Below are 26,794 nucleotides of genomic sequence, written 5' to 3'. Positions count from 1 at the left end.
ACGGAACTCACATATTTTGCATACACATAATTTGAACTATATTAACATTTACAATATGATCTTAGATAATTGAGTGAATACAAACATGACCTCTTGACCACAAACATGTGCAAGATTTACCAGAGTAGTTCTGCATTCATATTACCTACTATTTATGATACACTGTGATATAACTGCACGCTTCATAAATACTATATATAAATATGGCCTATTTATTTCATTTGCTTAGCCACTCCCGCACCCTGAGCTAATGTAGATCATAATAACAAACTCTTAAAAGTGCCCCGCTCAAATAATATACAGATAGCGCATTAAAACTCAGAGGTTATAATAATTCTCATGTCTTGCTTTACCCTAAACAAACAAAAATATTTTTGGGAGATAAAAGGATCAAATCAATTTGAGGATGTGTATCTAAAATACAAAACTTTTAGAAACAGTGTAACTATGTGTTTGCTATTTGTCTGTAATAGTAAACAAGATTTTTCAATCAGGTTGTTGATTTTGCGTGTGAACGGCACATGCAGACAAACATTGTCACTTCACTTTACAAAAAAAAAAAAATGAAAGCCACGAGATTTGGCGATGTAGAAAAAAAAGATGAATTTCAAATACAAATAAGACAGAACTTTTGTGACATCTGAGCTGTGCTTGTCATGTGACTGTCACTTTCCTAAAAAACAGGCAAATGTGACTTTGGAGGGGGAAAAAAAGAATACAAAAGAAAATTCAAGCTCTATAAAGACATGTCGATAAAATAATACAGATCATCTTTCAAAATTGTGTTGTTCACATGCAGACTAACATCAATATGTCATGTGACTGCTTCACTTTACCATAAAAAAACAACAACCCAATTAGGGGAAAATTAAAAAAATACAGCTTGAAAAAAAAACAAAATTTACATAGCAGAGCTTTTAAAAGTGGGCAAGTGCTTTACTCCACCAAAAAGACAACAAGAGAAATGATACAAATGTAAGGTAAATCTCAGCTGTGCTTGTCGTGTTCATTTATGTACACAAGTAGAAAGTTCTTTGCGCATGCCGATCCATTTCAGCTTGTTACCGACGTTACTGACACTGTAACAGCTAACAAAAAGTCTCTTTTGATATTTACTCGCCGTCCTCATCCAGTCTTCAGACTTTATGGCTGAAAATTTCTTGACGCACGCACGTGACAAAAAAAACAAAACCACAGAGAACAAGTGTGTGGGTGTGTGTAGTGAAGACACAAAAGTTCCGTAACGTCTCCCCCAAAAGCTCTACATGACGGAGAGGTTTGAGTGTGTGTGTGTGGGGGGGATGTGCTTGCTGTTGCCACGGCGACCAAGCGCCCATAACAAGTCACAGTGTCAGGTGGCAGAGCCGGCCCAAGCCGCCATTCATTGTTGAATTTCAAACAAATACACATTTAGAGGGTCACGCACACTCCGAGTCAGATGTAACACATTTATCCATGGGACACACACGCAATCATACTCCAAAAAAAAAAAGGGAAATAATACAACCCGAAATTGCTCCTGTCTGCCCCCTAGTGGTCGTTGGGGTCCTTGGCAGGTGCTTAGCTATGGTAGGCCTTGGGCTGACTCTGTTATGTGGTGTGGATGCTCCAGTGTGCTCCCCTTTTCCCCGTGATGAGTTCCAGGGTCTGGTGTTTTTTTTTTTGTTTTTTTTTTTCCGGTCTACTTGTAGAGTAGCGGAATCTGACTATTGTGACAGTGGTTGCGGCTCATCTTGCTCTCTGCCGGGTATAAGTTGGACGAGTTGGAGAAAGACGGCGGCAGCGAGTGATTGTCGGCGCTCGGGTAGCCGGGCGGGGGCAGCAGGGACTTGGGGTCCGTCTGGGACAAGGGCGGCGGCAGCAGAGGGGCGTTGTGGTTCTGGGTCTGGCCGGTGGATGGGCGGCGTCGGTTGCGGAGAGCTTGTCTCTCGGCCAGCTGGTTCCGCAGAGCGCTCACACGTTCTTCTTTCTAAACCGCAAACGGATACACAAATTTTGATTTGACGCCGACAATAATTCAGGGACAGACACCAAGTGTCGGACGATGTTGCCGAATCGGACCTCTTGTATGATTTTTTGCAGCTCTCTATTTTCTCTCTCCAGCTGCCGCGACTTCTCCTCGTCGTTGTTGTTGGTGGACGATCCCGTCTTCAGCGTGTCCTGCTGCTCCGATTGCCACTCGCCACGCGTGATCAGACGACGCATCTGCGCGGGAAGGGATGAAGAAAGGAAAATGTCAAATCAATTCTTTTACCGACAAAAGCATTCGCTAGTCATGAAAATACTTTGATTGAATTGCATTGTAAATCAGAATGTGAAATAATTTATTTGGGCTTTTTTTTATTATTGATTTATTGATTATTATTTGTATTCCTTTTTTTATTTATTTAATTTCACAATCTTTTTGTAATATATTAATGAATGAATGATATTTTAGAGCAAAAAAAAAAAAAGATGGACAACTGCTAAGCATTCTGTTTGAGCTGCATCTGTCTTTCCAGCAGATGGCAGCATTTCTACTTGAATGACAATGCAAACATTTGAACTTTACCCACTTTTGGCACAAAGAGCACCACCAGGGTGATGTAGGCCGAAAAGACGATGGCCAGGGCGGCAAAGGCGAAAGAGGCGTCCTGCTGAGAGGACAGGATCATCGTAACCGGAGCCGTAATCAGACATAGCACCTGGAGGAGCACACAGTCCGTCCGATTGAGTTCGAGCGCCGACCCAAACGCGTCGAAAGTCTCAGGTGACTCACCGCCACATTATAAATGGCCATCCCCACTGCCCGGTGGTCATTGATCTTCTCCGTGGACACAGATTTAGTCTCGTAAGCCAGGAAGATGCCGAGCAGCAGCAACAGGCCCTTGTAGCCGTAAACCACACCTGCAGGGGGCAGCGTTGACAAATGTTTGCCCAACAACTACACCGTATAACACGTGTATAATTTTTATTTTTTTGACACGATGAATCATGTACATGCTAGTGTTAATTGTAGTACAATTAAGAGTTAAGAATTATTTATTCAGAGTTCAGCAAGAATATTTCGTTTCTGTCACTAGCATGCTAGAAATGAAATATTTGTCCTAAACTCTGCAAAACCATCAGAGCAGGTTCCATGGCACACTGGACGGTGAATCCAGTGATCCCAGTTTAAGTCTTGCTGGAACCTTTCACATCATCTGAAGAAAACACCCACCCTAAAGTTAATCCTAGCTGTTAGCCATTTAACACCAAAAGCTCCTCAGATGCTAATTCCACGGAGCACGCTGGACTTTTGAATCCAGTGATCCGAGTTCAAATTTTGCTGGAGAAGCATCAATGCTGTCAGCTCGACTCATTAAAGCGACATGAATGAATAATGCGGTCCTTGGAACATAAAACATGTTGAGCTTGAACAAGATAAGAAACCATCTGTCTGTGTCCCACTCCGCTCCCTTTTCGACAGCGTATATGTGTTTGATTTCTGTTCTTAGCTGCTTCTTATTTGGAAGTTGAAAGTACGAGAAGTCGCTCGGCATCTCGCTGACTGACAGAGAAAAAAAAAAAGAATCGACGCAACGGGGGAGCCCAAAAAGAAAACGTCTCGCCGTTGTCCATTGTCTCATCGGGTGCGCTTGTGAAACGCTACCAGGCCCTGACCCACTTTGTGACCCACATAGAAGTTCAATGTGAGCTCCATACTTCTGTCATTAGACGACGAGCCAAAGAAAGACAAACTCACCGAGCCACGTGTTCATCTTTTCCGAGCTGCAGTGCTCCAGTAGGGGCTGGATCAAGACATCCAAGTCCACTTTGGGGGCCTCCCTGGTGAACTCCTGCTCCGGGTGAGATGTTGGTGAGTTGAGAAGATGAGAATAATTTCCTCATCCGCTACCGTGGTCATTTTACCTCCACGGTGATGTGCAGCGGGTCCACGATCTGCCAGATGACCAGCGACAGGAAGTCCACGCCAAGCAGCACGCCCACCGTGGCGTAAAGTTTCCACGGCTCCAGCTGTTGCTAACGATAAACCAAAGCACAATTGTTGATATTAAGAGAAAAATCAGAAAGCAGAAATAGAAAATTGGACATCAGACCTTCCTCTTCTCCTTCTTTTCGTCTTTCTTGGTGAAGAGGGTGTGGACCCACCAGATCTTAGTGAACATGCTGCCGTACGCTAAGCTGAAGCCCAAACCCAGCAGCCACAGACGGAACTGTAGGTGGGGGGTTAAATAAAAAAATAAAAAAAGTTAATTTGAGAGCAAAGAGGAGTCCTTCGGGGTGCAGCCTGCGCGTGAATATGATACGACGGAATATTAAACTTGGTCTGTCATTGACCCCATAGGTGGAGCAGTAATTACTTGCACAGATCTTATGTAGATCCCAAAGATACTTAAAAGGAAAAGCAATTTAGCTACTTTGCAAAATTTTATTTGCAGGTTTTAAAGTGCAAAAAAAAAAAAAAGAAGCAAATTAATATTTGTATAACGTTTGGAATATACATCTGGATTAAACCCAAGTTTTATTTGACACAGTGAAACTTACTTTTAGCGAGTCCTTGAAAGTTAGGGGGAAAAAAAAAAATCAGCCCTTGAGGGTCAGTTTGACCGATGATCAGAGAAAAATCTCAGAAGCGAAGTGGAAATCGGACATTTCGGTTGGAGGGTGCTAAATCGGCAACGGCGGTGCGTTGCTAACCTGGCAGACGACGGGGAACTGCGATCGGTGTACGTGATGTCCGTCGATGCCGAGCGGGAAGACGGCGGCCAGAGCCATCATGCAGCCCGCCGCCGTCATGTTGTTCAGGTACGGTTGAGAATTTTGGATGTAGCTGCAAAAAAATGCATCCACAAAACATCACTGGCTGACTCTTTTGTTTTGGGGTTTATATTTTGTCAGTACGTTACAATACAATACAATATTTTGTGAGTCTCAGAAAGCCCATTCTATTTAAATTTAATTTCTGTATGTATTTATGTATTCATTTATGTATTTCTTTATTTCAATTTAATTTATGTATGTATTTATGTATTCATGTATGTATGTATTTATTTATTTCAATTGAATTCATTTGTTTATTTATTTATTTAATCCTCCATCCATGAGAAATGGCGATTCGCCGAGATTCAGCGTATAATCACTCCAGTAAACATTTCAAAGCGTTTTTTTTTTTTTGTCCAGATAACGACTTGTGACAAGCCTAAATGCTCCAATTGGACGCCGAGCAGCTCGTCAGCGTGAGACTTTTTAACCGAGAGCGACATAATGAAAACATTTGATGTGATCCGACGCTTTTCCCTCTGCCAAATTGCGTGTGAAATCTAATCAAAGCCGGAGGAGATCCCACGGAGGAGGGAAGAAACTGCTGAAAACGTCTCATGAGCTCACCGACGTATCGGACTCGAGGTCAAACATAAATTTAGCGTGTTGGATCGACGGCACACAAATCTAGGATCAAAAAGGAATTTGCTGCCATCGTTTCCGCCTGGGAACTTGAGGCTAGAAATGAACTGGAAGAAAAACGATCATCTGAGTTATACTCTTACCGCACGTTGCCGTTGTAGATGTTAAAGGTGAGACAGACGATGCCCAGCAAGATCCCCAGGCCGGCAAACACCGACACGGCGGCGAACAATTTCTGCGACAGGAAGCGGTACTCTTTCTCCACCACCGTGCGATCGGCAGGAGGCCCCGCCCCTAAAGGAGACAATTCACCACATGTGGTCGTTACGCACCCGATCCGCTTGCATTTTTCATATCCAGCTCGAAGGGGAAGTCAATTCTTTTTTTTTTCCTTCCGATACAGTACGCTATTAATAAAAAAGAAATGTATATATTCATTTGGCTTTTTTTTGTTTGTTATTGAACTCTGCTACGTAAAAGTGACTGGCCATGCTAATTAAGCGAGCGTAGTGTAGAGTTAACGGCAAATGATCCCGACGTGCTCCGGCTTCAAATCAACTCCGTTGCTGACTAATGAAGTTCAACAAGGGCCAGATGGGCCCAAAAAAAAAAAACAATCGTTTTTTTGGATCTGCTTCTTCTACTTCTTTCGTCTCGAGGCAACTATCGCGTGCATGAGACGAGAAAATATTGAAAGCGTGATGTCGCTTGAGAGGAATTGTCTTTTTATGATACGGCATCAATATAGGAAGGGAGAGAAATTTTGCGTGCGCGTGCAAGTGTGAGCGCCACGTGAAGCTGATGTGTCAGATGTCAGAGTCGGGGTGTCAAGAGTGTCACCCCCACGGGCTCGTCACCGCGGCAACGCAGCTGATGTCTCAGCGCCGCCATCTGTCTGACGGCTGACAATATCTACTTCCCACATGACGCCTGCCCGTCGAGTGACATGTGAGATAAAAAGTCAACTTAGTGGGATTTTTATTTCATGGGATGTTTTTTTTTTTTTTTAATGCATTGTTGGAGCAGTTTTTGTGAAGTGTTTAATTCTTAAAAAAACAAACAAAAGAAAAATTAGATGAAATTATGTTATATAATTCAAACAACCACACAAAAAAATGTAGCGTAATACATATGGACGGATAATATGACAATACTCAAAGGCATAGATTATTTATCTTCTGCAAAGATATTGTCGAAACTGTCACATTATTTAGCCTGTTCTCATTTTCGAAGAAGCTTTCCAAATTCTTTTTATAAGTCATTCTTGCTAGCTTGGGGGTTTACTTTTTTTTTTTGCATTTTAGCACGTGACCGAGATGTGCTTTGTGACAGAGGCACTATGCAAATGATTTTAAAAACTCAAGTTATATACACACTTGGCATACACTGCGCATGCATGTTAAACATCCAGCGTCCTTGATTAAGAAAAAAAAAAAACAAGTGGCAAGAAAGGGGGGAAAAGAAAAACACGAGAACAGGGTGTTACCATGGAGATGCAGCTCAGTAACAGTTGCCACAGCGATTAGAAGAGAGAGGCGAACCAAAGTGGTTGTTAGGGCGACCGTGGAGACAGAGAGAGAGATAGAGGAAGGAGAAGGAGAAAGTGATAGCAGGAGAAAAAGCAGGTAGCAAAGGACATGGTGGTCAGGCACATTGAGGGAGAGAGTGGTGGGGAAAAGAATGGAGGAACTCAAGAAGGTAGTAATGATGGAGAGATGACATGAAGGCAGCTATTGATGGAGAAAGGGAAGGAGGGAGGGAGGGCGGGGGAGGAGTGACGGAAGCAGAGATGAGGGAATGATGGAGTAAAGAATCAGTTGGTAAAGGAAATAGTGAAGGAAGAGGAAGTCAAGAGTGAAGGACACCATTAAGGAGGAAAACGTGAAGGTGGGTGTTTGAAAGGTGTGTAGGAGGGAGTCAAAGTGAAGGAGGATTTTTTTTTTTTTTTTTTTTGAATGGGTGCAATTCCGAATAAAAAAAGAATGGAAGGCGATAAGCGAAGGAAGCTCCTGCATGACTCACCAATCCACACGTCCTTGCCAAACCACGAGAGATTCTTCTGGGAGCTGTCGTAGTAGCCGATCTTCTTGTAGCTGCCCTCTGAAAGACGGAGAAAAAAAAAATGTAACAGCATGAAAACTTTCTCAGCTTTTTGGACAGAAAAGTTGAGTTTTTGCGAAACACGTCGCAGTGCCGCTCATTAAAGAACGGAAATAGCGAGAGGCACACTTGTTTTGTGGTGAAAGAAGAACGTGTACTTTTTCTTTTGAAAGGTGTTTATATTGTCACGGAACATAATAATCAAAATGGCTTGCAAAATGGCTGCCGCAGAATTGAGGGAATCAGTTGAAATGTCTTTTAAAGGATGTGGGAAGGGTTCAAACTATAAAACAAAAGAGATCTTTTTTTTCACCATCTCGCAAAATTTTCACCTATCGTAACGTCCCGGTCCTTCTCGGCACAATATTCAGCCGGCATTAAATTCCGTTCTCTCGTTTTACATCCTATCGGATGGTGTCGTAGGTGTAACCAATGAAGTGCACTCCAATAAACCACTTCACTCCAGTGCTTTTCACGTTAAGAATGAAAATGTGCAAGGAGAAAGAAGGGATAGAAAAAGGCGGAAGAGGAGTGGGACAAACACAAAGGAGGACAAGAGGGAATAAAAGAAGCTTATGTGGCGGCCTTGACCGGGAATACTGATGAGCTCCTTTGTAAAGATGTTTTTTTTTCTCCTGGATTCACGTCAGGTCATTTCACCGTGCGGGCCAAATTACCTCTGACACCTCGCGCACAGTCGACGTGAGGCTGGAGTGTGAAGGAGGCTCATCTTTTAAGGAAGCATAGGCGAGCGAGAATAATAATCATCCCTAAAAGTCGTTAAGTGAGAAAACTGCAGCCCGGGTGGCCCGTTGCGCTAATCTAGCATCAAACTGCAGCGAGCACGTTTGTGCTCAGGGCAATTATGGAAGGCCGGCAGAAGGTGTTTTCCCCAAAAAGGGTTTTGGAGAATGCATGCTTGAAAAATACTCTTAGTGTCATTTTAATAGCGGGGTAGAATATGGCAAAAGAGGTGAAAAGTCACTGGATGATTTAAATTGTTTCTAAAAAGGATTGGCTTTGACATGAGCCATGCTTTAAAAAAAAAAAAAAGGCACCCTGAAAAATACGGGAAGTAAAATTCTTAGACAGGTAAGAGAAACTATTTGACATATTTCCTGACATTTTTCTGACAAATTCAAGACATTTTTGGAACTATTTATGACATTTTCCAAATTCCAATTATAATTTCTTGACAGATTCAAAAGATGACAAATTTGAATCTCTTATTCTACAATTCAATAAAATTCCGCAACCTTAGGGTTTCAGCTTTAGCTGAAGTTTCTATTTTCAATTCAAATGAATATCTTTACCTTGAAGCTGTTCAATGAGAGTCATGGCCATCCTGGAACCTTGAGCATCGAACACCACTTGGCCCTAAGGCACAATGACATTTTTAAGGACAAAAACAAACCACTTTTGTATCGACAATCAATTCGATGCTAAGTTATCTTAGCGCTCGCCTCATTCAGGGGTGGAAATCTTTCTGTAAAACTTCCTGTAAAAATTCCAATAGAAGTTATGTTGGGGGACTTGGAAAACATTCCAAATTGACAACTTTCCACATGACATTCCACCAACGTTTGGAAAGTTTCCGACTCAATATGCAAATTGACCTCCTACCGAAACACCTTCAAAGGAGCTGGTGTTGAGGGCACGGTAGATCTCAGACGTGATGTCTTTGTTGTTGTAGTTAAAGTCTTCCAGCCGTCGCCCCTTGGCCTTGAGTGGCGCCACCGTCTTATTAAGTGCCAACGCCAGAGCCCAGATAGCGTCGTAGGCTAGCGGGGCCTCCTGGAAACCGCCCGTCTCCTCGGGATTCATCACACCCAGGCGGGAAATTAAGGCGGCTAGAAACTCCTGGGATGTCTGACGAGAAGAGGAAACAAAATAGAAGGAAATTAGATGAGAACAGAAATGATATTTTAATTGTTTTGGGTTTTTTTTTCATTTAAGGGCCATCATTTAAATTTGTTCAGTGCATTGGGCTTGAGTTGAGGCGGGTCACTTTGTGCCCAATTGTGCACCACCAATATGGCTGATTGTTTCGAAAGGTAATAGCAAAGCGAGATGCAAGCTTTGCCAAATTTTCACTTTTTGGAGTATTTTAGAAGCAGAAGAACAGAACGGGAGGAGGATAATATGTGTCAATCAATCAGCATTTGTCGACAAAATGTCACTAACGCAGAGCGGAAGATGTACTGATGACCACAAAGCAAGCGCATTAAGTTTGAGAGAATTCCATCAAAACACCTCACCACCTGTTTTGAGGGGGGGGGGGGGGGGGTAAATGAGCCCCAGGTGATTTGTCAGTTCCGTCCGCTCGGCAGCGAGCAATTAAGCTAATCTGCTAGCGCTCATGTGTGACGGCAGATTATTGCTCGCAATCATCAAGATGTCCCCGAGGATTACCCCGGAGGCCCACGCACCAGTCTAATTCGGCTCTCTGACAAGTCCAATTCATTAAAAAATTCCACCTTGGCATTTAAATGTGACGTGCCATCCCACCGCCTTCAGTGCTTGCCGCGCCGGTTGAGAAATATGCCAATTTCAAACTTGCAAATTGAATTGGAAATAGCATGATTGCGCGTACGCATCTATCCGGGACGCCCCGTAGAGGAGCGCATCAACGATTGAGCAGCAGGTAGCGGCAGGTGCGTTTTTAAATACAAACAACAGCTGCTGAGGGGAGGGAAAAAAAACATTGCAAGGACGAAGCGAGGCGGGTAAACATGAAGAATAAAAGTCAACATTGAGGCAGTCAGAAAAGGTCAATGGGAAGACTTGAAGCTTCCAAAAAAAAAAAATGAGTGGAAACATTGCGTGCGCAAATATGGAATGAAGAATGATTCGGGAATTTTAAAAACTGAAAAAGTGGTGACATATTGACAATAATTTTACAACGAGGATGGAATCTTCTTTTTTAGAAAATCAAAGTATGAGCCCACGTGCCTGCAGAGATGAGCAAAAAGGAAATGCTGACGAAATAATCCACCAAAATAGGTGTTTGTTTTTATTCGTTTCTTTCCCTCAAGGAAAAAAAAAAATCCTCCTTCTGTTGGTTGAGATTTAGCAAACATATTGTTGATAAAAAGCTCAGAATATTTTGCGGTAAGCTAAACGCTGAGGCACAGCATCTGCGCAAGCGAGCGCTTTTACATGACAATGAATTATTTGAATATATTTCACATTGGCGAACTTGCAAGGTAAATTATTGCCAGCGGTGCAAAATATCAAGGGAAAAACACACACTGATAAAATTCACATAAGTCTTATCCTCAGGAAAAAACGAAGAATTGGCGACAAAGCGGCGGCACCTTCAGCTTATGTTAGCTCGCAGACCACCAAATAAAAAATGTGATATTTATAATCTCCAATTTAGTCTTAACTCATTTTTTATTTGTTTTAATCCTCTAAATTATGACTGTTGTATACTGGAATTTTTGTTTTCCAAGAAGTAATCATCGCTAATCGCTAGCAAACCTGGCTCAGCATGTAAAAACCTTTTCCCGACAAAGGCTAATATCTAGGAATAGCTAAAGCTAATGTTAGCTGGCAAACCTCTTTGCAAGCGGTCGTGAAAATGTGACAATCATCATCTTATTTTCAGAGAAATCACAAAAGTAATCACTAGCAGCGCATATCGCTAACGCAAACTAGTGAGCATCTCCAACTCGAGTCGGAGCTGATAAGAGGACAATCTCTGCGCTAAATGTCACAAATCGTCCAAACTGTTACTGGAGGACAAAGTCAGAGCCAAGTCATTAAAATTCTGCCCGAGTGTCATAAAGATAACGATAATGTCATACATTTTACGACAAACCATCTAATTAAAGCGGCAATTCTTTCCCGGGGCCGGACCTTACTACAACCTTAATAAAGTGCACAGCGTTAACAGCGAGCTATTAACACTGTGGTGCTTATCTCCGTGTAAAATAACCCACAGGTGATAATGGACTTTGGCAAACCAGGCTGTCCGAATTGGGAGTATTTTCCCCGTTATGTTGTCATCATTTAGCGAGAGATATAGTCACATTTATTTTTATTTTCGAATGTGTACCGAGTTAGGTCCGACAGTTTGTAGTATCCCACGATTGATGACCAACAGCAAACCAAAATGGTGTTTGTTTGCGCCTACCATGTTGGATACGCCCCGGACGGTCTCGGGATTGAGCATGACGATCTCGGTGGTCACGTGACCTTCCACGGCCTCCGTCATGTTTTCCACGGTGCAGTTGATGGTGGGGTCCTTGATCTTGAACCAGTTGTCGGCGTACCAGCCGATCAGGAACCAAACGTACTTTTTCCCGTAGAGCTTCTCCTTGAATACCTGCAGGGGGCGGCGTGAGAAAGGAGGGTCAGAGTACTACTTTTGTCTAAATGAAGCTTCTGGAAATTATTCCCTGACACCAAGATGTCGCCTTGTTGTGGCTTTCAAACAGCTCATTAAAGAGACACGGTCTGGCAAATTTGTGTCGACTGGCATTAATTGAGCAGAGAAAAACAGCCACTCACCTCACAAAACACCTTTCTGGCTTCGGTCTCGTAAAATAGACCCACAATGATCCTGGCGTCTTGACGCTGAGAACAAGACAGAAATCCCTTTAGAGGAACAACAACAACACAAAAAAAACAAAAAAAACAAGTGCTGTCATTTGTAACTAAGTGCTAATGGCAGTTTTAAGGAGCAACACGCTTCAGTGTCGGCCATTTTAGGAAGGACAACGTTCCCATCAAAGGCAATTCATTGACATGGATATTAAATCAGAATATTTTTCACCTGCTTTTCATATTTTGTCTGTATAAAAATGTAAAGCTCATAAAAAGCATGAGCATCATTATCTTCTTTGTCAAACCACATCGAACACGTACAAAACGAATGCAAAATGAATACGTAGGGTCGAATAGGAGCCTTGACCTTCAGAGTTCCGGAATATCTCATTAACACTGCGCATTAATTTCTGCCAACTGGCATCCATGCTAATGATATTTGCAGCTGTGATGTGACAGGGGGTCTGGATGAGAGGATGTTGGGGGGGGGGGGGGGGGGGGGGGGGGGTTTGGCTGACAGCCGAGGTGAATTTTTAATCAAAGCACCTTCAGGTTTTTGACAGCCACAGCCGGGTCGGTTAGGAAGCTCTGGCGAACGCTGATCTCGATGCCGGCCTCTTTGACTCGCTGCTCCAGATCGTCCAGAGTCTGATGGAAACAAAGACACAGGGAGACCATCAAAAGACTGATAAGGGGACAAAAGTACAAAGACGCTAGCGGCGGTGGTGGTGGTGGAAGAAAAAAAAAAAAAAAAAGAAGCAGATCATTAACCTCCATTACAAGCGTCCCAGTATTGACCGCCGCCTCTCGCGACACAATCGATGTGCTTTCACCACCAATAATCCGACAAATATGTTGAGAAGGAGTCCTATAATTACCGTGAGTGATTGCTGGAAAGAGCAACACTGCGGCAGCGGTAAACAAGCACCGAGACGGGCTCAATGGCTAATTAAAAACAAAACGACATCAATGTGACCAAAACAAAGACAGCAAATAAAATATGAGCAACCATTTGTTGTTTATTTCCCAAGACTATTTTTCCCCATATCGGAGAGATGAACCTGACCGAGGTGAACACTTCGGTGGTCTGCTGGATGGTGGCGATGCGGGTCCACTTCCACTTCTGGAAGAGCTGAACCCGGGTCGGGTTATGCAGCGTGGCAGACGGATGCGTGCGGAAAAAAGTCGGGAAACGCTGGCGGTTGGACAGAGCTGGCGAACTGGAGCCGTACGAAAGCTGGGGAGGAAAAACAAAAGGGCAGAAACTTTGGAGAGGTCTGGAAGGCAAAGGGGCGGCGGTAAACGCAAAAACAATTTCAAACGATTAGTCTCACATTGACAAGTGGAACGAAAAACCTTTGGCGGATCTCGAAGAAAGGTGGCATTTAGCGGGTGGGGGGGGATTACAGACGTTCCCCTCCCTACTCCGTGATGGATGTCGGACACGTCGGACATTGTGTACTCTTCAAAATAAAATAGTACAATTCCAGTCTTGGACAATTTTCACTTTTATCTCGCATAACTTTTAAGATTCAAGATATAAATATATATTTTTATTATTAATTAATTTAAGATTCATTCATTTATTTGATGTAACATGTTCGCTGGTGTTTTAGTGATCTGAAAGGTTTAATAACGCCATTCGTCACTTATTGCAAAGCTTGCAACATTCCCCAACAGTGAAATTAAACTTAAACTATCTGCCACAGGTGCACATGAGCTCGCTCAAATAATATGTTTTGATTCCGACCCATCGGGACTCCTTCAGCCCTCAAGCAGCGGCAATCAATGCTCAACAGAGCTTTTAGAAACGGATACACAGGATCACATTAAAAGAGTGAAAAGAGGAGCTGATTAAAACCCTCCTTTTTGATCCGGCCCGGTTTCTCTATGCCTGGATTACAAAGAGGCACCTGCAGGCAGAGGTGCTAAAAGTACAAACACGCTTTTACGAAAGTAGAAATCCGGCAAAAAAAAAAAAGAATCTTTTCAAAGCATTGATTCTACTTGAGCTTTTTCAAGTTTGAGTAATCAGAAGTCAAACACAAGCTGGTTTCACCAAAAACACCGCTTGCTCACCAAAAAAGCAGAGAAAACATACGAGTCAAGCTTAACTTCCCACTGCTGCATTCATCTCTTACGTCATTGTATCAAAAAAACAAAACAAATACTGAACTCGAAAGTACCCGAAAATATACAGTACAGATAAAGTATTTGTGCTTCCTCACAGCCTGCAGATAGAAACAAAATGACGGCGGCCATCTTGGGAGAAGGACAAGAGGGGCAGATGTCAACCACTCGAAGCCGTTGTTCTTCGCGACTAACGTCAGAAACGTCGAAGAGAAATGAATGAAGAGCCGAGTGAGAGGCGAGAGGAGACACAAAGGATGGAAGATGGAAGAACAAAACAAAAATGTTGACAAGCAGGATGCGAGATGGGACAATACGCTCCGTCTCTCGCTATTATGTCCTCGACGGGGTCTTTTGTGGAGCTGCCTCGTTCAAGTGTCGGCGTCTTCGGAATCGATAAAGAGTTACGCAACGTTGTGGACTGTACGTTTCCTCAAGTTGACTTCGTTTACAGTTACACTTGACGCTCTATAGGACATGTTACCATTATGTCGCACGTACTTCAAGGTGGCAAAAGCCCGAGCGTCTCCTGTGGCGCCGGCAGAAAAAAATAAAAACTTCTGTCATTTGAACAAGACAATTTTCAGTCCATAAAATGTTTTGCTAAATTACTACAAGGCAACCCAACCAATTTATAATCCTAATAAAATTCTCATTATTATATTAATAATATCATATAATAATAAAAAGTCATAAATGATTATTTAATAATAAAAAGCCATAAATGATTATATTAATAATAATATAGTAATAATAATAATTGTTCTTGTGGATCTTCATTCCCACCGCCTGGTCCAATTCCATCTCATTTCCCACGAGCAGCGAACTTACCACGATGAGGTTCCACATGCGAGCCGCCTCGGCCACGATGGTGGAGACGCCGCTGCAGCCAGGCAGCAGTACGATCTTGATGGGCTCCGTGTAGAGTAGGTCGTAAAGCAGCTTGGTGGACTCGCCCGGGTCGCACTGCAAGGACATCACGAGGAAAATCTGCTCATTACTGTTTCTTCAAATGTTCAAAATAAAAGCAAAATTAAAAAACAAAATGACATTTTTTAGGTCTAATTTTCTTATTATCAATATCGCAATTTCTTTTATTTCAAATGAAAAGCAAGATTTTTTTTTTTTTACCCATTCTTTCACTTTGGTGACATTAATTTTTCCATATCAAGTCTTCTGCAAGCCATTTATTTTTCATGTTAATGTTGTAAGATGACAATCTTAAAGTATTCATATAGTCAATTAAAAAAAATTCCTACCAAGGTTGTCTATTACTGATCCACTTCCTGTATTTTACAATTGCTGTGCTTTCAGTGTAACGGACAGCATGGCAGGAGTGATGGGTCGCTTGCCGCCTGCCGCCGTCACGCCTAAACTGTCCTGACACGTGTGATGATTCAGCCCCGCGGAGTCTTCGCAAACACAATGGAAACTCTCCTGACGGGTGTCACAAACAATCAGCGGGCCGTGACGTGGCTCCTAATTCGGGACGTTTGTCTCGCCGCCGCCGATTGTTTCTTTTGAGCTAACGAGTAAAAACACTGGCATGCGAGTGAGAAGAGATACGGCGGCCAAATTGCCAGGCGCGCCTCGTCATTTCTTGACTTTTGCCTCGGTGTCGACGGCACCCGAGGCGAGAAAGCAAATGAAAGTGCAAATAGTGGCATTATGCACATGGAAAGGTTCGTGGTGGTCAAACGGATGCACCTGCACCATCTAATGAGCTGAGGGGAAAAAAAAAAAAATCCTAATACTCACTTTTGATTAACATTGATCACCTAAACGAAAAGCCGAGGACACCGAGAAGCCCGGCACGACTGTTCATAGCGTAAACTAATAATTGCAACACACGTCAGCGCTAGAGTGCTCCGATACTAACAGAATTAGTATCGACTTTGCGGTTTGGCTGTCCAACCAGGAAGCGGCAATTTTCGCAACGGGGGGGGGGGGGGGGGGGGGGGCTAGGCCGCGGGGGTGATTTTCTTCCAATCAATCAGGAGCAACAATCACTTCCTCCCCACGGGTGGTTTTCGGGGTAGGAAAGCGCAATCAACCCTATACAGACTTCATGTCGACAAAGCCGCGAACTCAGATCGGATAAAAGATTGTTCTTTTCAAATATGACTGAATTTAACCCTTAATCACTTGTGGCGTCCCACAAGTTGAAGGTTTAGTCACGTCTGGTGTTAGCATTAAGCTAGCAGACGTTCATCATCATGAAAAATTTGTAAAGGCTGAGAGACAAACATTCACACTCAACTCGCTGTGAGTGATTAAATTGAGAAGGTTTAGAATTAGCTTCACATCTAGGGTTAGCATTAAGCTAGCAGACGTCCATCATCATACAAACAAAAGGAAAAATTTGTAAAGGCCGAGAGACAAACATTCAGACTCGACTCGTCGTGAGTCACTAAATCGTGTGAATGCCGACAGACGAGAGTTCGCACGGATCTTGTCGGATGTAAATATTTGTGGCGATGCTGCTGGAACAAAATATTTACAGGCAATCTTCAACTTCTATTTGCAAACAACAAATGTGTGTGAATGCAATTTTAATGTGTGGCTCTGATCTAACATCAAAGTTTAAAATTCCGTTTCTTTTTTTTTTTTTTTCCTTGCTACTTCAGAAGTTTCACTTAATGACTTCATTTCAACTTCAATTTGATGTCCTCGTCCAACAAGATGAATATTTGCCCGTTCGTGATGGACAATAATGAAAAGAAAATATTGCAGCGAATGAATCCCGGCTAAGACGCTCATTGCCATGCGAGCCACCTCAACTTCTCTTTGGCAATTACGAACAAAAGTGGAAAAAGACACAAATCCCCTTTACTCGCCTACACACACTTCCTAAAGTGTGTTTTAGTTTGTGTGGAAGTTTGCCTGATTAATTATGAGGGAGCGGCGACGTGTGTTGTTAAGTTTTTTGACTTGAAGTGTGTGTGCTAAAACAAGCTTGTGTGTGTGAGTTTACAGTAAATGCATGTGTCGTCAAGTCTTGAAGTACGTGCGTGCGTACGTGTCACCAGCTGCGGGCGACAAGCATTCTGTCATCCCATTGCCGTGGAAACGGCGCACGGAAATGTTTTTTTCTTTATGTCGGTGTGAGCTGCATCCGCCGCACGTGCTCGCACGCACGCGCGTGTTTTATTTAGCAACAAAAGAACGGGGAACACGCTCACACACACGTGCCACGTACGTCTTGATTTGCAGACAGGCATTTTGGATCCTCATGTGCTTTTGCTTGAAGAGCAACTGTGTTGCCATGCCAACGCATTCACACACATACACCTCTGCTATTTCCAATGCAGGGACACACACTCGCTAATGAGAATAAAGATACGGGCGCATATGTCTCACTTAAAGTGTTGTTGACAGACGCAACCTGGAACAAAAAGCACTCCACTCTTAGTTCCCTCATGTGACATTTTCAAGAAATGATTGACGGGCGTGGGAGGTGCGTTTGCTCTTTTGGCGCGACTAATGAGGGTCTCAGGCGCGGTGTTGATCCATCATGGCATGGAGTGTTATGACAGATATTATGATATATGGCCGGTTATGAAACCCTCCCCCCCCCCCCGAAAAAATACTTTTATTGACATCCGGCTGCTTATGCATTTCAGAATCAAATGGAACCATTCTTCCATCTATAATCCGACCTGTGAATTCTGGTTTAAAAAAAATAATAATAATAATAAAATAAAAAAAAAAAACACAAATAAAAACCCGCAGAGTGGTTTTCTAATTAAATCAATTCTTATTAAGAAGAACATTAAAATGGATGGATTGTATCAAATATATTTCTATTTATTAAATTTTATAAAATGAATAAAATGCAAAACAAAACATCACCGCAAACCACTGCGAGCTATACATCTAAACATTCCTAATCATCTCAAAACCTTGCTAGCAATCAAACAACAAAATAGTTCATGAAAATAACTCGAATAAATTTACTCAATCCAAAACTGCCAACTGCAATAACCATAGCAACAACAAACTAGTGCTAAATAAATCCCTAAAAAAAAAAAAAAAAGTAAGAATCATCTCAGATGTACCGACCTGTCAAACTCCTTTCATTTTTCCCACATGCACAATCCACAGAAAAAAATAACGGGACTCACCATACTGTCGTAGTGGATGAGCTCCAGTTCGTAGTCGGGCAGGATATCGCTGCGGTTGTTGACCAGGTCCAGCGCCATCTGTGCGGAAGGCATGCACGCCTGTCCGCCGGGCCATCCGCCGCTCATGGGGAACAGCGCGCCGATATACAGCTTCTTCTTGCCTGAGCACGGCCGCGCCGACAGCAACAGAAGCCAGAAGAAGAAAGAGAAAACGCTCAGAGAAGCCCGGAGGCAAGGCGCCCGCCGCCGCCGCCGCCGGGGATGCGCGCGACTCGCCGGCATCACTTCGACAACACGTGGAGGAGAACGGCCGGAGAAAACCGAACGTCATCAATTACATATTCGAAGTCACTCGGTCACTAAGTCGATTCATGTCAAGGTCTTATCTCGCCTCCTTGCTGCTGTGCATCAATCTTGAAATGTGGAGACCAAGTGTGAGCTTCACCACTTTTGGGCAAAAGGGAAGGGAAAAAAAAAAAAGAAGGCGCGAATGAGATACCGGGAGCAGAGTGTTGATTGGGAGAAGCTGGAGCCCCCTAATGCCCCCCCCCCCTCCTTAAAAGAGAGAGACTGGAGTCACTCGATGTGTGTATATGTGTGTGTGTTGTGATGACAAGGAGTGGAAATAGCAGCAGAAGGCAGGCAAGGCAACATCTTCCCTCCCTGTAAGACTATCGTGTTGAAAACAGATGAAAAGATTTGCAGCTGAAGAGGAAGCGGCGTCTGATCCGCACTGCATCGCTGGCTCCGTGTCTGAGTGTGTGTATCTATGTGTGTATATGTGTGTGTGTGTGTGTGTGTGTGTGTGTGTGTGTGTGTGTGTGTGTGTGTGTGTGTGTGTGTGTGTGTGTGTGTGTGTGTGTGTGCGTGTGTGTGTGTGTGTGTGTGTGTGTGTGTGATATCTGCTGAAAGATTAGTGAGTGAGCCACCACTACATTTGATCACATTTTGCCTTCTTCTCAATAAATGCGGCCAGCTACGTTGCATGCTAACAAGCAAATGGAAAGTGAAAAAAAAAGTGGTAGAAATGAATCTATTGTCACGGACGTTTATGTCCATAACTACGTGTCCACCGCCCCATGTTGTCGTGTTATTACAAAGACAAATCATCTTTAACCCTAATTGATGATATTCAGGGTTCTTAGTAGTGATCCTTGTGGAATGCCACAAGACCTTTTTTTTTTTTTTTTTCTATATGCTTGGCTTTATTGGGGTTTCAAGGCACCTCGAATTTTAAGGTATACATTATTTGTAATTTCCTAAGAAGGAGCCAACTTTTGGGGGCTTACGCTTCCCGAAATAAAAATATTAGATTTATTGTATACAATACATAATCTTTCTTTTAAGATAAGAGCATTTGCTAGCAGCAGGTCTTTAGCATTCATTTTTAAATGTATTAACACTGCACCTGAATTGAACCGGAACACACAGGAACCGAGAGAATGCCGAGTTATCCGAGTGCCATTATCCAAGTGTCTGCGTTACGGACGCGGTTGTCATCATCTGGCATTTGCCTTCCACCTCCTCGTGCGACCCGTCCGCCGCTCCATCAATTATTCAGCGTTGAACTTTATGTGCAGCTCGACTGGAGCTCGCTCTATATGTGTGCGTGTGTTTTTAAGACCCCCGCCGAAGCGGAAGGTAGTTAGACTTTTGTTTTAAAGGTTGGAGAGATTGAGAGCTTTGTACCTCATACCTGTAAAGGGGACAATTCATGTAAAATTGACTTTTTTTTATGTCTTTAATCTCAGGCTGTCACGGACTAATCTTTTTATCATCGATTATCATATCGATTATAACGTCGTCGACTCAGGTAATTGATCCCACCCCAGCAGGTGGCGCAAAAAGTGGTTTCGTTTACGATGTCATCGGAAAGACTTTGTGGCTTCTATATATATACCTGAAGATGCAAATCCTGTCCAATAAAGACCTTGGAGAGAGTTTAGAACATCGAGTGGTGTACTAAAGCAAAATCTCCCACGAGCCATCTGTGTGTACTGACCCTGTGCCGTTAGCCTACAAAAAAAAAAAAAAAAACCAGCAACAATCCATGATGTTGTTTTTTTTTTGCATCAGCCCGCTAACCAACAAACAGAATTGCTCACGGATGCTTGAAATTCGATCCCGCAAATAGAAAGTGTCCATCTTTGCGTCTGGCCGCCACCTCCCACCTCCGAGTGCGCCACCTCCGCCCACTTCCTGCCACCTCAGCGGGAGAAAGGTTAATGCCGTACCCGGATCTTGTCTGCCTCTTGGCTTTACACAAGTCCAAAACATGAGTCACAGTCCGATGATGATTTCAACAAACGAAAATGAGGTGAACATTTCAACCATAAAGTTGCAATTGTTCCTCGCCTTGCACAATAAAAAAAAAATAAAAAAAACAACAATGACTAGAAATGATCTATAAACAACAGCACAGTAAATAATCCACATGGTCCCCAACACACGTGTAATCAATAAAATGCAATCATTCCTTGACAGTTGCTCATGACAACCGCCACCTTGCACAAACCAGCAATAAGAAATAATCCACCAATAATGAAGAATTGTTCCCGAGTCTCACACATTTCAAACGATGACAACCCCCGTTCTCAATCGTCAGCCTCCGCAAGGCAATTAGTAGCAATCTCATGAGGCCACCCAATCTCCATCGAGCTGGGGGATGACAATTAGCTCAGTGATGAGAAAACTCAATGGTCCTCATCCTCGCTGCACTTAAACACCATTTTACAAAACTCCCTGGGGGAGGTACACGATATCCCTGATGGCGACATTGACATGCGTACGGTACACTGAAACTTGAATTCCAATGAAACTACTGTACTGGACTGTACGGATTTAGAAGTGGTGCATTATCAGTCATAATAGAAATGACATTTAATTATTTCATTTTTTTTACTTTTATTCATTAGAAGTTATAAAATGTACAAATGATATTAAAAAAATATTTTAAACCTCATTAGACAGCTTTAAACGTTTGTAATAAAATATGAATAAAATAAAACTAATTAAAATAATAAAATGAGTATTTGAGGGAGCAAATAAGCGCTTTAAATAGAAGAGCATAGTAAAAAAAAATCTAATAAATGTTTGATATCTTTACTTTGCAGTTTTTCTTTTCCATAAAAAGACTTTTCATGATTTTTTTCTTTTAGGCTGACTGCTTCTTGGTGGACGAGTTCGCACATCGTCTAAAGAACTCTGCTGCCCTCTTGTGGCCAATAAACAACATTACAGTTGAGGAGCCGTACATAATTTAGGTTCATAAGGTTCCAAACACGTACATGGAGACCTTTTTTGGGGGGGGACTTATTTTGAATAATTTCTATTTGTTCTGTGGCTTCTGATTCTACAACCTAGCATCTCACATAAATACGAGCAATCAATTACAATAGAAAATGTCTTACCTGTGTTGTTTTTGTCATCTATGGAAGACAGAGACAAAAAAAGAAAGAAGTGTTAAAAATATAGAAACGTAATGACGGTTACAGATTTATGAAATTTATGAATTATGAAAATATGATGTAGACATCGTAATCAGTGCAACTGTATTCTACTGCCGAGTACAACTGCGATGCAAACAATTTGTGTCCACTAGATGGCAGCAACAGTCTATTTGGCAATGGCTGCTCTTACGTAATCTCGTCACGTCTCGACAGTCAAATCACCAATGTCAAATCCACCATCACACATTTCATTCTTTGAGTGATGAAGGTCACCACACATCAGACGTCTGACTCAAAAATTCACTCAAAGCTTTCCGGGTGAATTTTTCCAACAGTCAACACTCCATTGTGTTTCCAAACTGCTAGGGATTACGCAACCAACATTGTCAGAGAGCTTTTTTTTTTTTTTTTAATTCAAACATTCCCATAGCAACTTTAATGGTTGCTGTGGCAACGCAGATAACCAGCTGGCAAGCTGTGGCTTTCTTTCACCAAATCCTCATTCATTTCCACTCATGAGCAAATATTGAAACTTAAATCTGACTAATGTGGATTTAAGTCATTTATGCATGTGTGTTGTATTTTTTAATTTATTCTATTCCGGTAGTAACACAAATAAATGTGTGAAAAGTGCTGTGAATCACTTCCAGATGTTTTGTATTTTATTTTCGTTAGCTATGGCGGTGTCGCGCGGTGTGACTCACAAAGGCAGATGGGTTTCGGTGCGTCCCATTTTCCCAGTTTGGTGCAGTGGCTGACATTGCTGCCCTCCAGAATGAAGCCGCTGTGGCAGCGGTAGTGTAGAACCGAGCCTTCCACCGGAGGTCCCGGGGGTCTCACTGTCACCTGACCGTCCTCCAGAGATGTCCAGACGCGAGGACACAGCAACACTGGAAGAGAGAAGGTGCGTTAGCATAACACGGCTAAAGCTAGACGCTAAAAAAATGTCATGTGAAAGATTTTGACTCATTGATTATCTGAATTACAAATAACTATTTAAATTGTTTCCCCAAACTCAATAAATGTCTTTTGTGAGCCTCCCAAAAGTAGTGACAGGCCAATATTATAATCTTATTTGGAACATTTTAATGTTTTGTATGTTTTGGTTTCTGTCTGTTTTATTCAAATCTGGCTGCAGGGGTTCTTTTTAGAAATGCATTTCGATCTGTGTTGTGTGTGCGTGGGGATTGTTCCCCTCCAGCATGTAAACACATTTTCTGTTAAAGTCATCTAATCTGCAGCTTTCTGCTTTTTTGCACAAAGAAACATTACTTGAATGTAATGGACTCAGGGGGGAATCTTATTAGGAACAAAAAAAAAAAAAAAGGAAAAATCTGAGGATTTTAGCGCATCACTGCACCCAAAACATGACCTGAATAGAAATTTCACATTTGCTTTTGTTTGCTCACAAAACTATGCGTCTTTTTCATCCAGTTTTTTTTTTTTAGTTTGTTTTGCTGAAACTGATGTCGGCGGCCATTTTTTATTAACTTTCCACAAAGCACTTGTGAGTGACCTTTGGGCAATTGTATAGGAAGGACTGAATTTCATGCTTAATCCCAAAATTGAAAAAAAAAAAAATCATTGAAAGAAGGATTTTGCATCCCCACGCCCGAATACAAATAAATCCCGGAGTACTCACGACAGCTGCTGTGCTGGGTCATGTCTGTCCACGTGCCGTTGGGCAAACACTTCCTGACTTTAGGCCCGACGATGACGCGGTTCCCGCGGCAGATGTACTCAATCTCATAATCCATGGGCAAGATTTGAACACTGCGAATCTGCGAAGGCACGGCAATAAAAATGACATGAAGATCCCTCATGCGTTCAAGTCCTCTCGAGACAGCGCCATATGGCGGCGACCAGAAAAAAAGAACATTGCAGAGTTGTTTTTGCGTGACGAGAATTTCAATGACACTAAAAGTCGATAGAGGGGAAAGATCTCGGGTGAACCGAAGCCCTTCCCATCTCACGGGACGAGAACATGCAAACTCCTGGAGCCCAGATGAGGCGGACGTGCTTAACACTTCCGCTATGCTGCCGATTTCTATTCATCATTTTGCAGTATTACCTCAAATACAATTCATTTTTAAACCATAAAATTCAGAGTTTCTAATATTGATCCTTGTGGAACACCACTGGGGTTTTTTTTTCCTTTGAAAAGCCTATTCTGTATTTAATTATAAAATAAAATAAAAATAATTGTATTGATCAGCACCTGCTCTTGTGTCAGGCCTCTGTAGCGGATGCCTCCCTCCCTCGGAGGCCGGATGATGGCACAGCCTGGGAAAGTGCAAAAGAGGGAAAGAAAAAAAAGATTTGCATTCACTGGACGATGTTGATATATCACAGCAAACGAAACACACGATACGCACTCAATTTATCTGACGAATCGCACTCTCGACTGACTTGGTTCTTTCCCATCGGACTTTATTCCTTCCCATCATCCCACACACAGTCACGCACACAACACATGCACAAATTACCTCCAGTTGATGAATTATGTATGGGCACAACAAGAGATGGAAGAATGTGGAGAACCAGTAGAAACAATAGCATTGCCATGACTCCACCTAAAAGATAAAAGAGAAGACCGGTGATTATTTATTTCATGTTATATTTGAGTCATCCTGCACAAAGATCTTCAATTATGTTTTTAGCGTGTGCTTATAATGCGATAAAATTGCTAACAGCGATTGTTCCACAAGACTTTTGTTGTCCACCACTGTAGCCAGAACTTCAAATCTCAGAGCTCATGCACACAGAACAATGAAACGAAATATAGCCGCTGTTGATAGAAATATTTGTGTATATGTGTGTTTCTTGCCTAAAAACGTGAATAAGCACACCTCCGTGGCAGAGACAGATGGCAGCGAGCTTTGCCGGCCGGTGGAAAGCAGACAAACTCAGCTGGAAGCCGACAATATTTTTAGACTTATGCTGACAAGAAGGCGTGCGGGAAGTAGACATTACCCCACTTGAAAAGAGGGAGGGGGGGGATGGAGTGATGGGGAGGTTGGGATGGAGAGCGAGAATGAGAAGAACGGGTCGGCCCACCGGGAGTCATTAATAGCAGCGTATCACACACTGGGGCAGATGAAAGCGGAGTGCACGTATGTGTGTGCGTGCGTGTCAATTGGCCTCAAGCTTGAAATGCAATTAAAGCTTGAGAAGCGTGGACAACGCTCCCGCCTCGGCTCCACAACACGGCGGGCCTCGTATCTGCGTGCTACCGGCTTTGCTACCTCCTTGTTGAAATATTCAAACTCTTATGCAAACCTTCTTCAAGTGACTTTTTTTTTTTTTTGTAACCCCGTCACTGTCCATTATCTTCCACAAACATGGAGGCAATTTCTCTCCATTTGGTGCATCATTTTTCTTTCAAAATATCATTCTGTCAGTGCCCTTGATGGTACTCCCATCATCGTCCATGAACTCAGATGATCGGGATGGGAGTATGGATAATATTGTTTAAAAATTTGATAGTTGCGGGCAGCAGAATGCTAACCACACAATTACAGTATTGTAATATTGATATCACATCTGGATCGTTGACAGTACGGAATCAAATATTGATACTGTCACTCTCCATTGGCTATCCAACAAATTGTACACCAGCATCAAATAACGATATTGCTAATATTGATTAACATAAAGCCCATGTCAAAGAGTTATCACAAAATGACAGTATCAGAACATTGATATCGTGACGTATCATATGATATCATACCGTATCATATGATATCATACTGTACAGTATCAACAGACACCTTGAATGAAACATACGATATACCAAAAGTAACTCTTGACTTTTTACGCCAAGTAAATCTTACACTTCGACTTTGGTTATCACCGGAAGCTGCCAGATGAAAGCTCGGCTCGACTCGGCTAAGCTCGGTTCGGCCTAGCATCCACCTGCCGGAAGCTGAAGAGGCGCGAATCACGCATATGGTGCGTTCAGGACAGCTCGAAGATTCCTCTTGTGTGTGCGCGCGCGAGGGGTCACCGGGAGGGTGCCGCCGCAGAAAATCTCCTGGACCGGTCACGAACCGAACCTAGCCAGTCTCTTTTGTCCAAAGCAAAGATAGTGCGATACCGTAAACGAATCATTGTAGCTTGGTCTAAACATTGACGTTGCGTAAAGCAATGTAGATGGCACTTAAACGCATCATTTTTCCTGCGGATCAGCCAAACCGGACCATGTCAAATGATAAACACCGTATACGCATATTGACAGACGTTCGTCATGTAAAGTGCACTTACCTTGACTTTGAAATATCAAATAAGAATAGAAAAAAAAATAAACTATACAGTCCAAATGTGCATTTTGTTCCTCTTCTTGTATGGCTTTTTGGGGCTCACCGCTATTTACGTACGAGTGTGTGCATAAACGGGACGTTGGCAGGCACGTAAAAGCTCAACGACACCAAAAAAAAGATGGATTGCTACAAAATAAATGAGACAAACATGCACTATATACAACAGCGAAGCTATTGAAAGCCCCCCCTCCCTCCTCTTCTCTCTTCCTCCTCCGTCCCTTACAATCTGGAGCTAATTCCCTGCCGACGTCATGAGGATGACTACGCATGCGCCCAAATCGGCTCTACGAGACTCCATCTTGGAGTAAGTGATGTGCTTGTTTTGAGTTACATCACAAAAATGTCTTATCAGTTCAGTTGTATTTAACTTTGAAGTTCAAATTGGATTAATCTTTCAGTACCTGCGATTTGGATGTGTATTGTTTTCTTTATCTTTAAATGATTTTTCATTGATTGGTCATTTCCTTCTGTTAGTGCCTTTTGCAAGTTTTTTTTTTTTTTTCCCTATTCTGGGCTCTGCTCTCATATTTCTATAAATGGCTAATTGCATCCAGACTGAGCTCCTCTTCTGCCATCCTTCCATTTGATCCCCCATCAGAACTCAACCTGCACTTCAGTCCAAACACATCAATATGCACACTTTTATTTTAGTTGTGTCATTGGATAATGACAAAGTCATTGGGGAAGATAAGGTGTGGGCTAATGTGAAGATTGTAAAGATTTTCTGCACAACTCA

The 26,794-nt window shown here is 42.5% G+C and overlaps 1 protein-coding gene across 3 annotated transcripts; it reads right to left on the bottom strand.

Moving 5' to 3' along the window:
* Positions 1-6: 6 nt before the first annotated feature.
* gabbr1a (gamma-aminobutyric acid (GABA) B receptor, 1a) lies at positions 7-26,235 on the bottom strand. 3 transcript variants are annotated; one of them, XM_085919151.1, is made up of 24 exons: positions 26,003-26,235; positions 24,226-24,312; positions 23,958-24,022; positions 23,382-23,520; positions 22,444-22,629; positions 21,701-21,718; positions 18,291-18,451; positions 14,998-15,132; positions 13,103-13,273; positions 12,583-12,684; positions 12,001-12,066; positions 11,624-11,815; positions 9,109-9,354; positions 8,799-8,862; positions 7,408-7,485; positions 5,529-5,679; positions 4,681-4,813; positions 4,080-4,196; positions 3,892-4,002; positions 3,725-3,818; positions 2,759-2,886; positions 2,556-2,684; positions 2,062-2,205; positions 7-1,969 (listed from the first exon to the last, which is right to left on the bottom strand). In XM_085919151.1, exons 2-24 carry the CDS (start codon positions 24,302-24,304, stop codon positions 1,682-1,684), a joined length of 2,997 nt encoding a protein of 998 aa, XP_085775277.1. In that variant the 5' UTR covers positions 24,305-24,312; positions 26,003-26,235; the 3' UTR covers positions 7-1,681. The 3 variants fall into 3 exon arrangements, with proteins under 3 accessions (XP_085775277.1, XP_085775279.1, XP_085775278.1); XM_085919153.1 differs by having other exon boundaries at positions 3,892-3,996; XM_085919152.1 differs by lacking the exon at positions 26,003-26,235 and adding an exon at positions 25,573-25,884.
* Positions 26,236-26,794: the final 559 nt, after the last annotated feature.

This window comes from Syngnathus leptorhynchus, chromosome 8 (assembly GCF_054491065.1).
Source record: "Syngnathus leptorhynchus isolate UIUO chromosome 8, UIUO_Slep, whole genome shotgun sequence".
Taxonomy (NCBI): Eukaryota; Metazoa; Chordata; class Actinopteri; order Syngnathiformes; family Syngnathidae; genus Syngnathus; species Syngnathus leptorhynchus.
The sequence above is the reverse complement of the archived record's forward strand: the minus strand, read 5'-3'. Positions and strand labels throughout refer to the sequence as shown.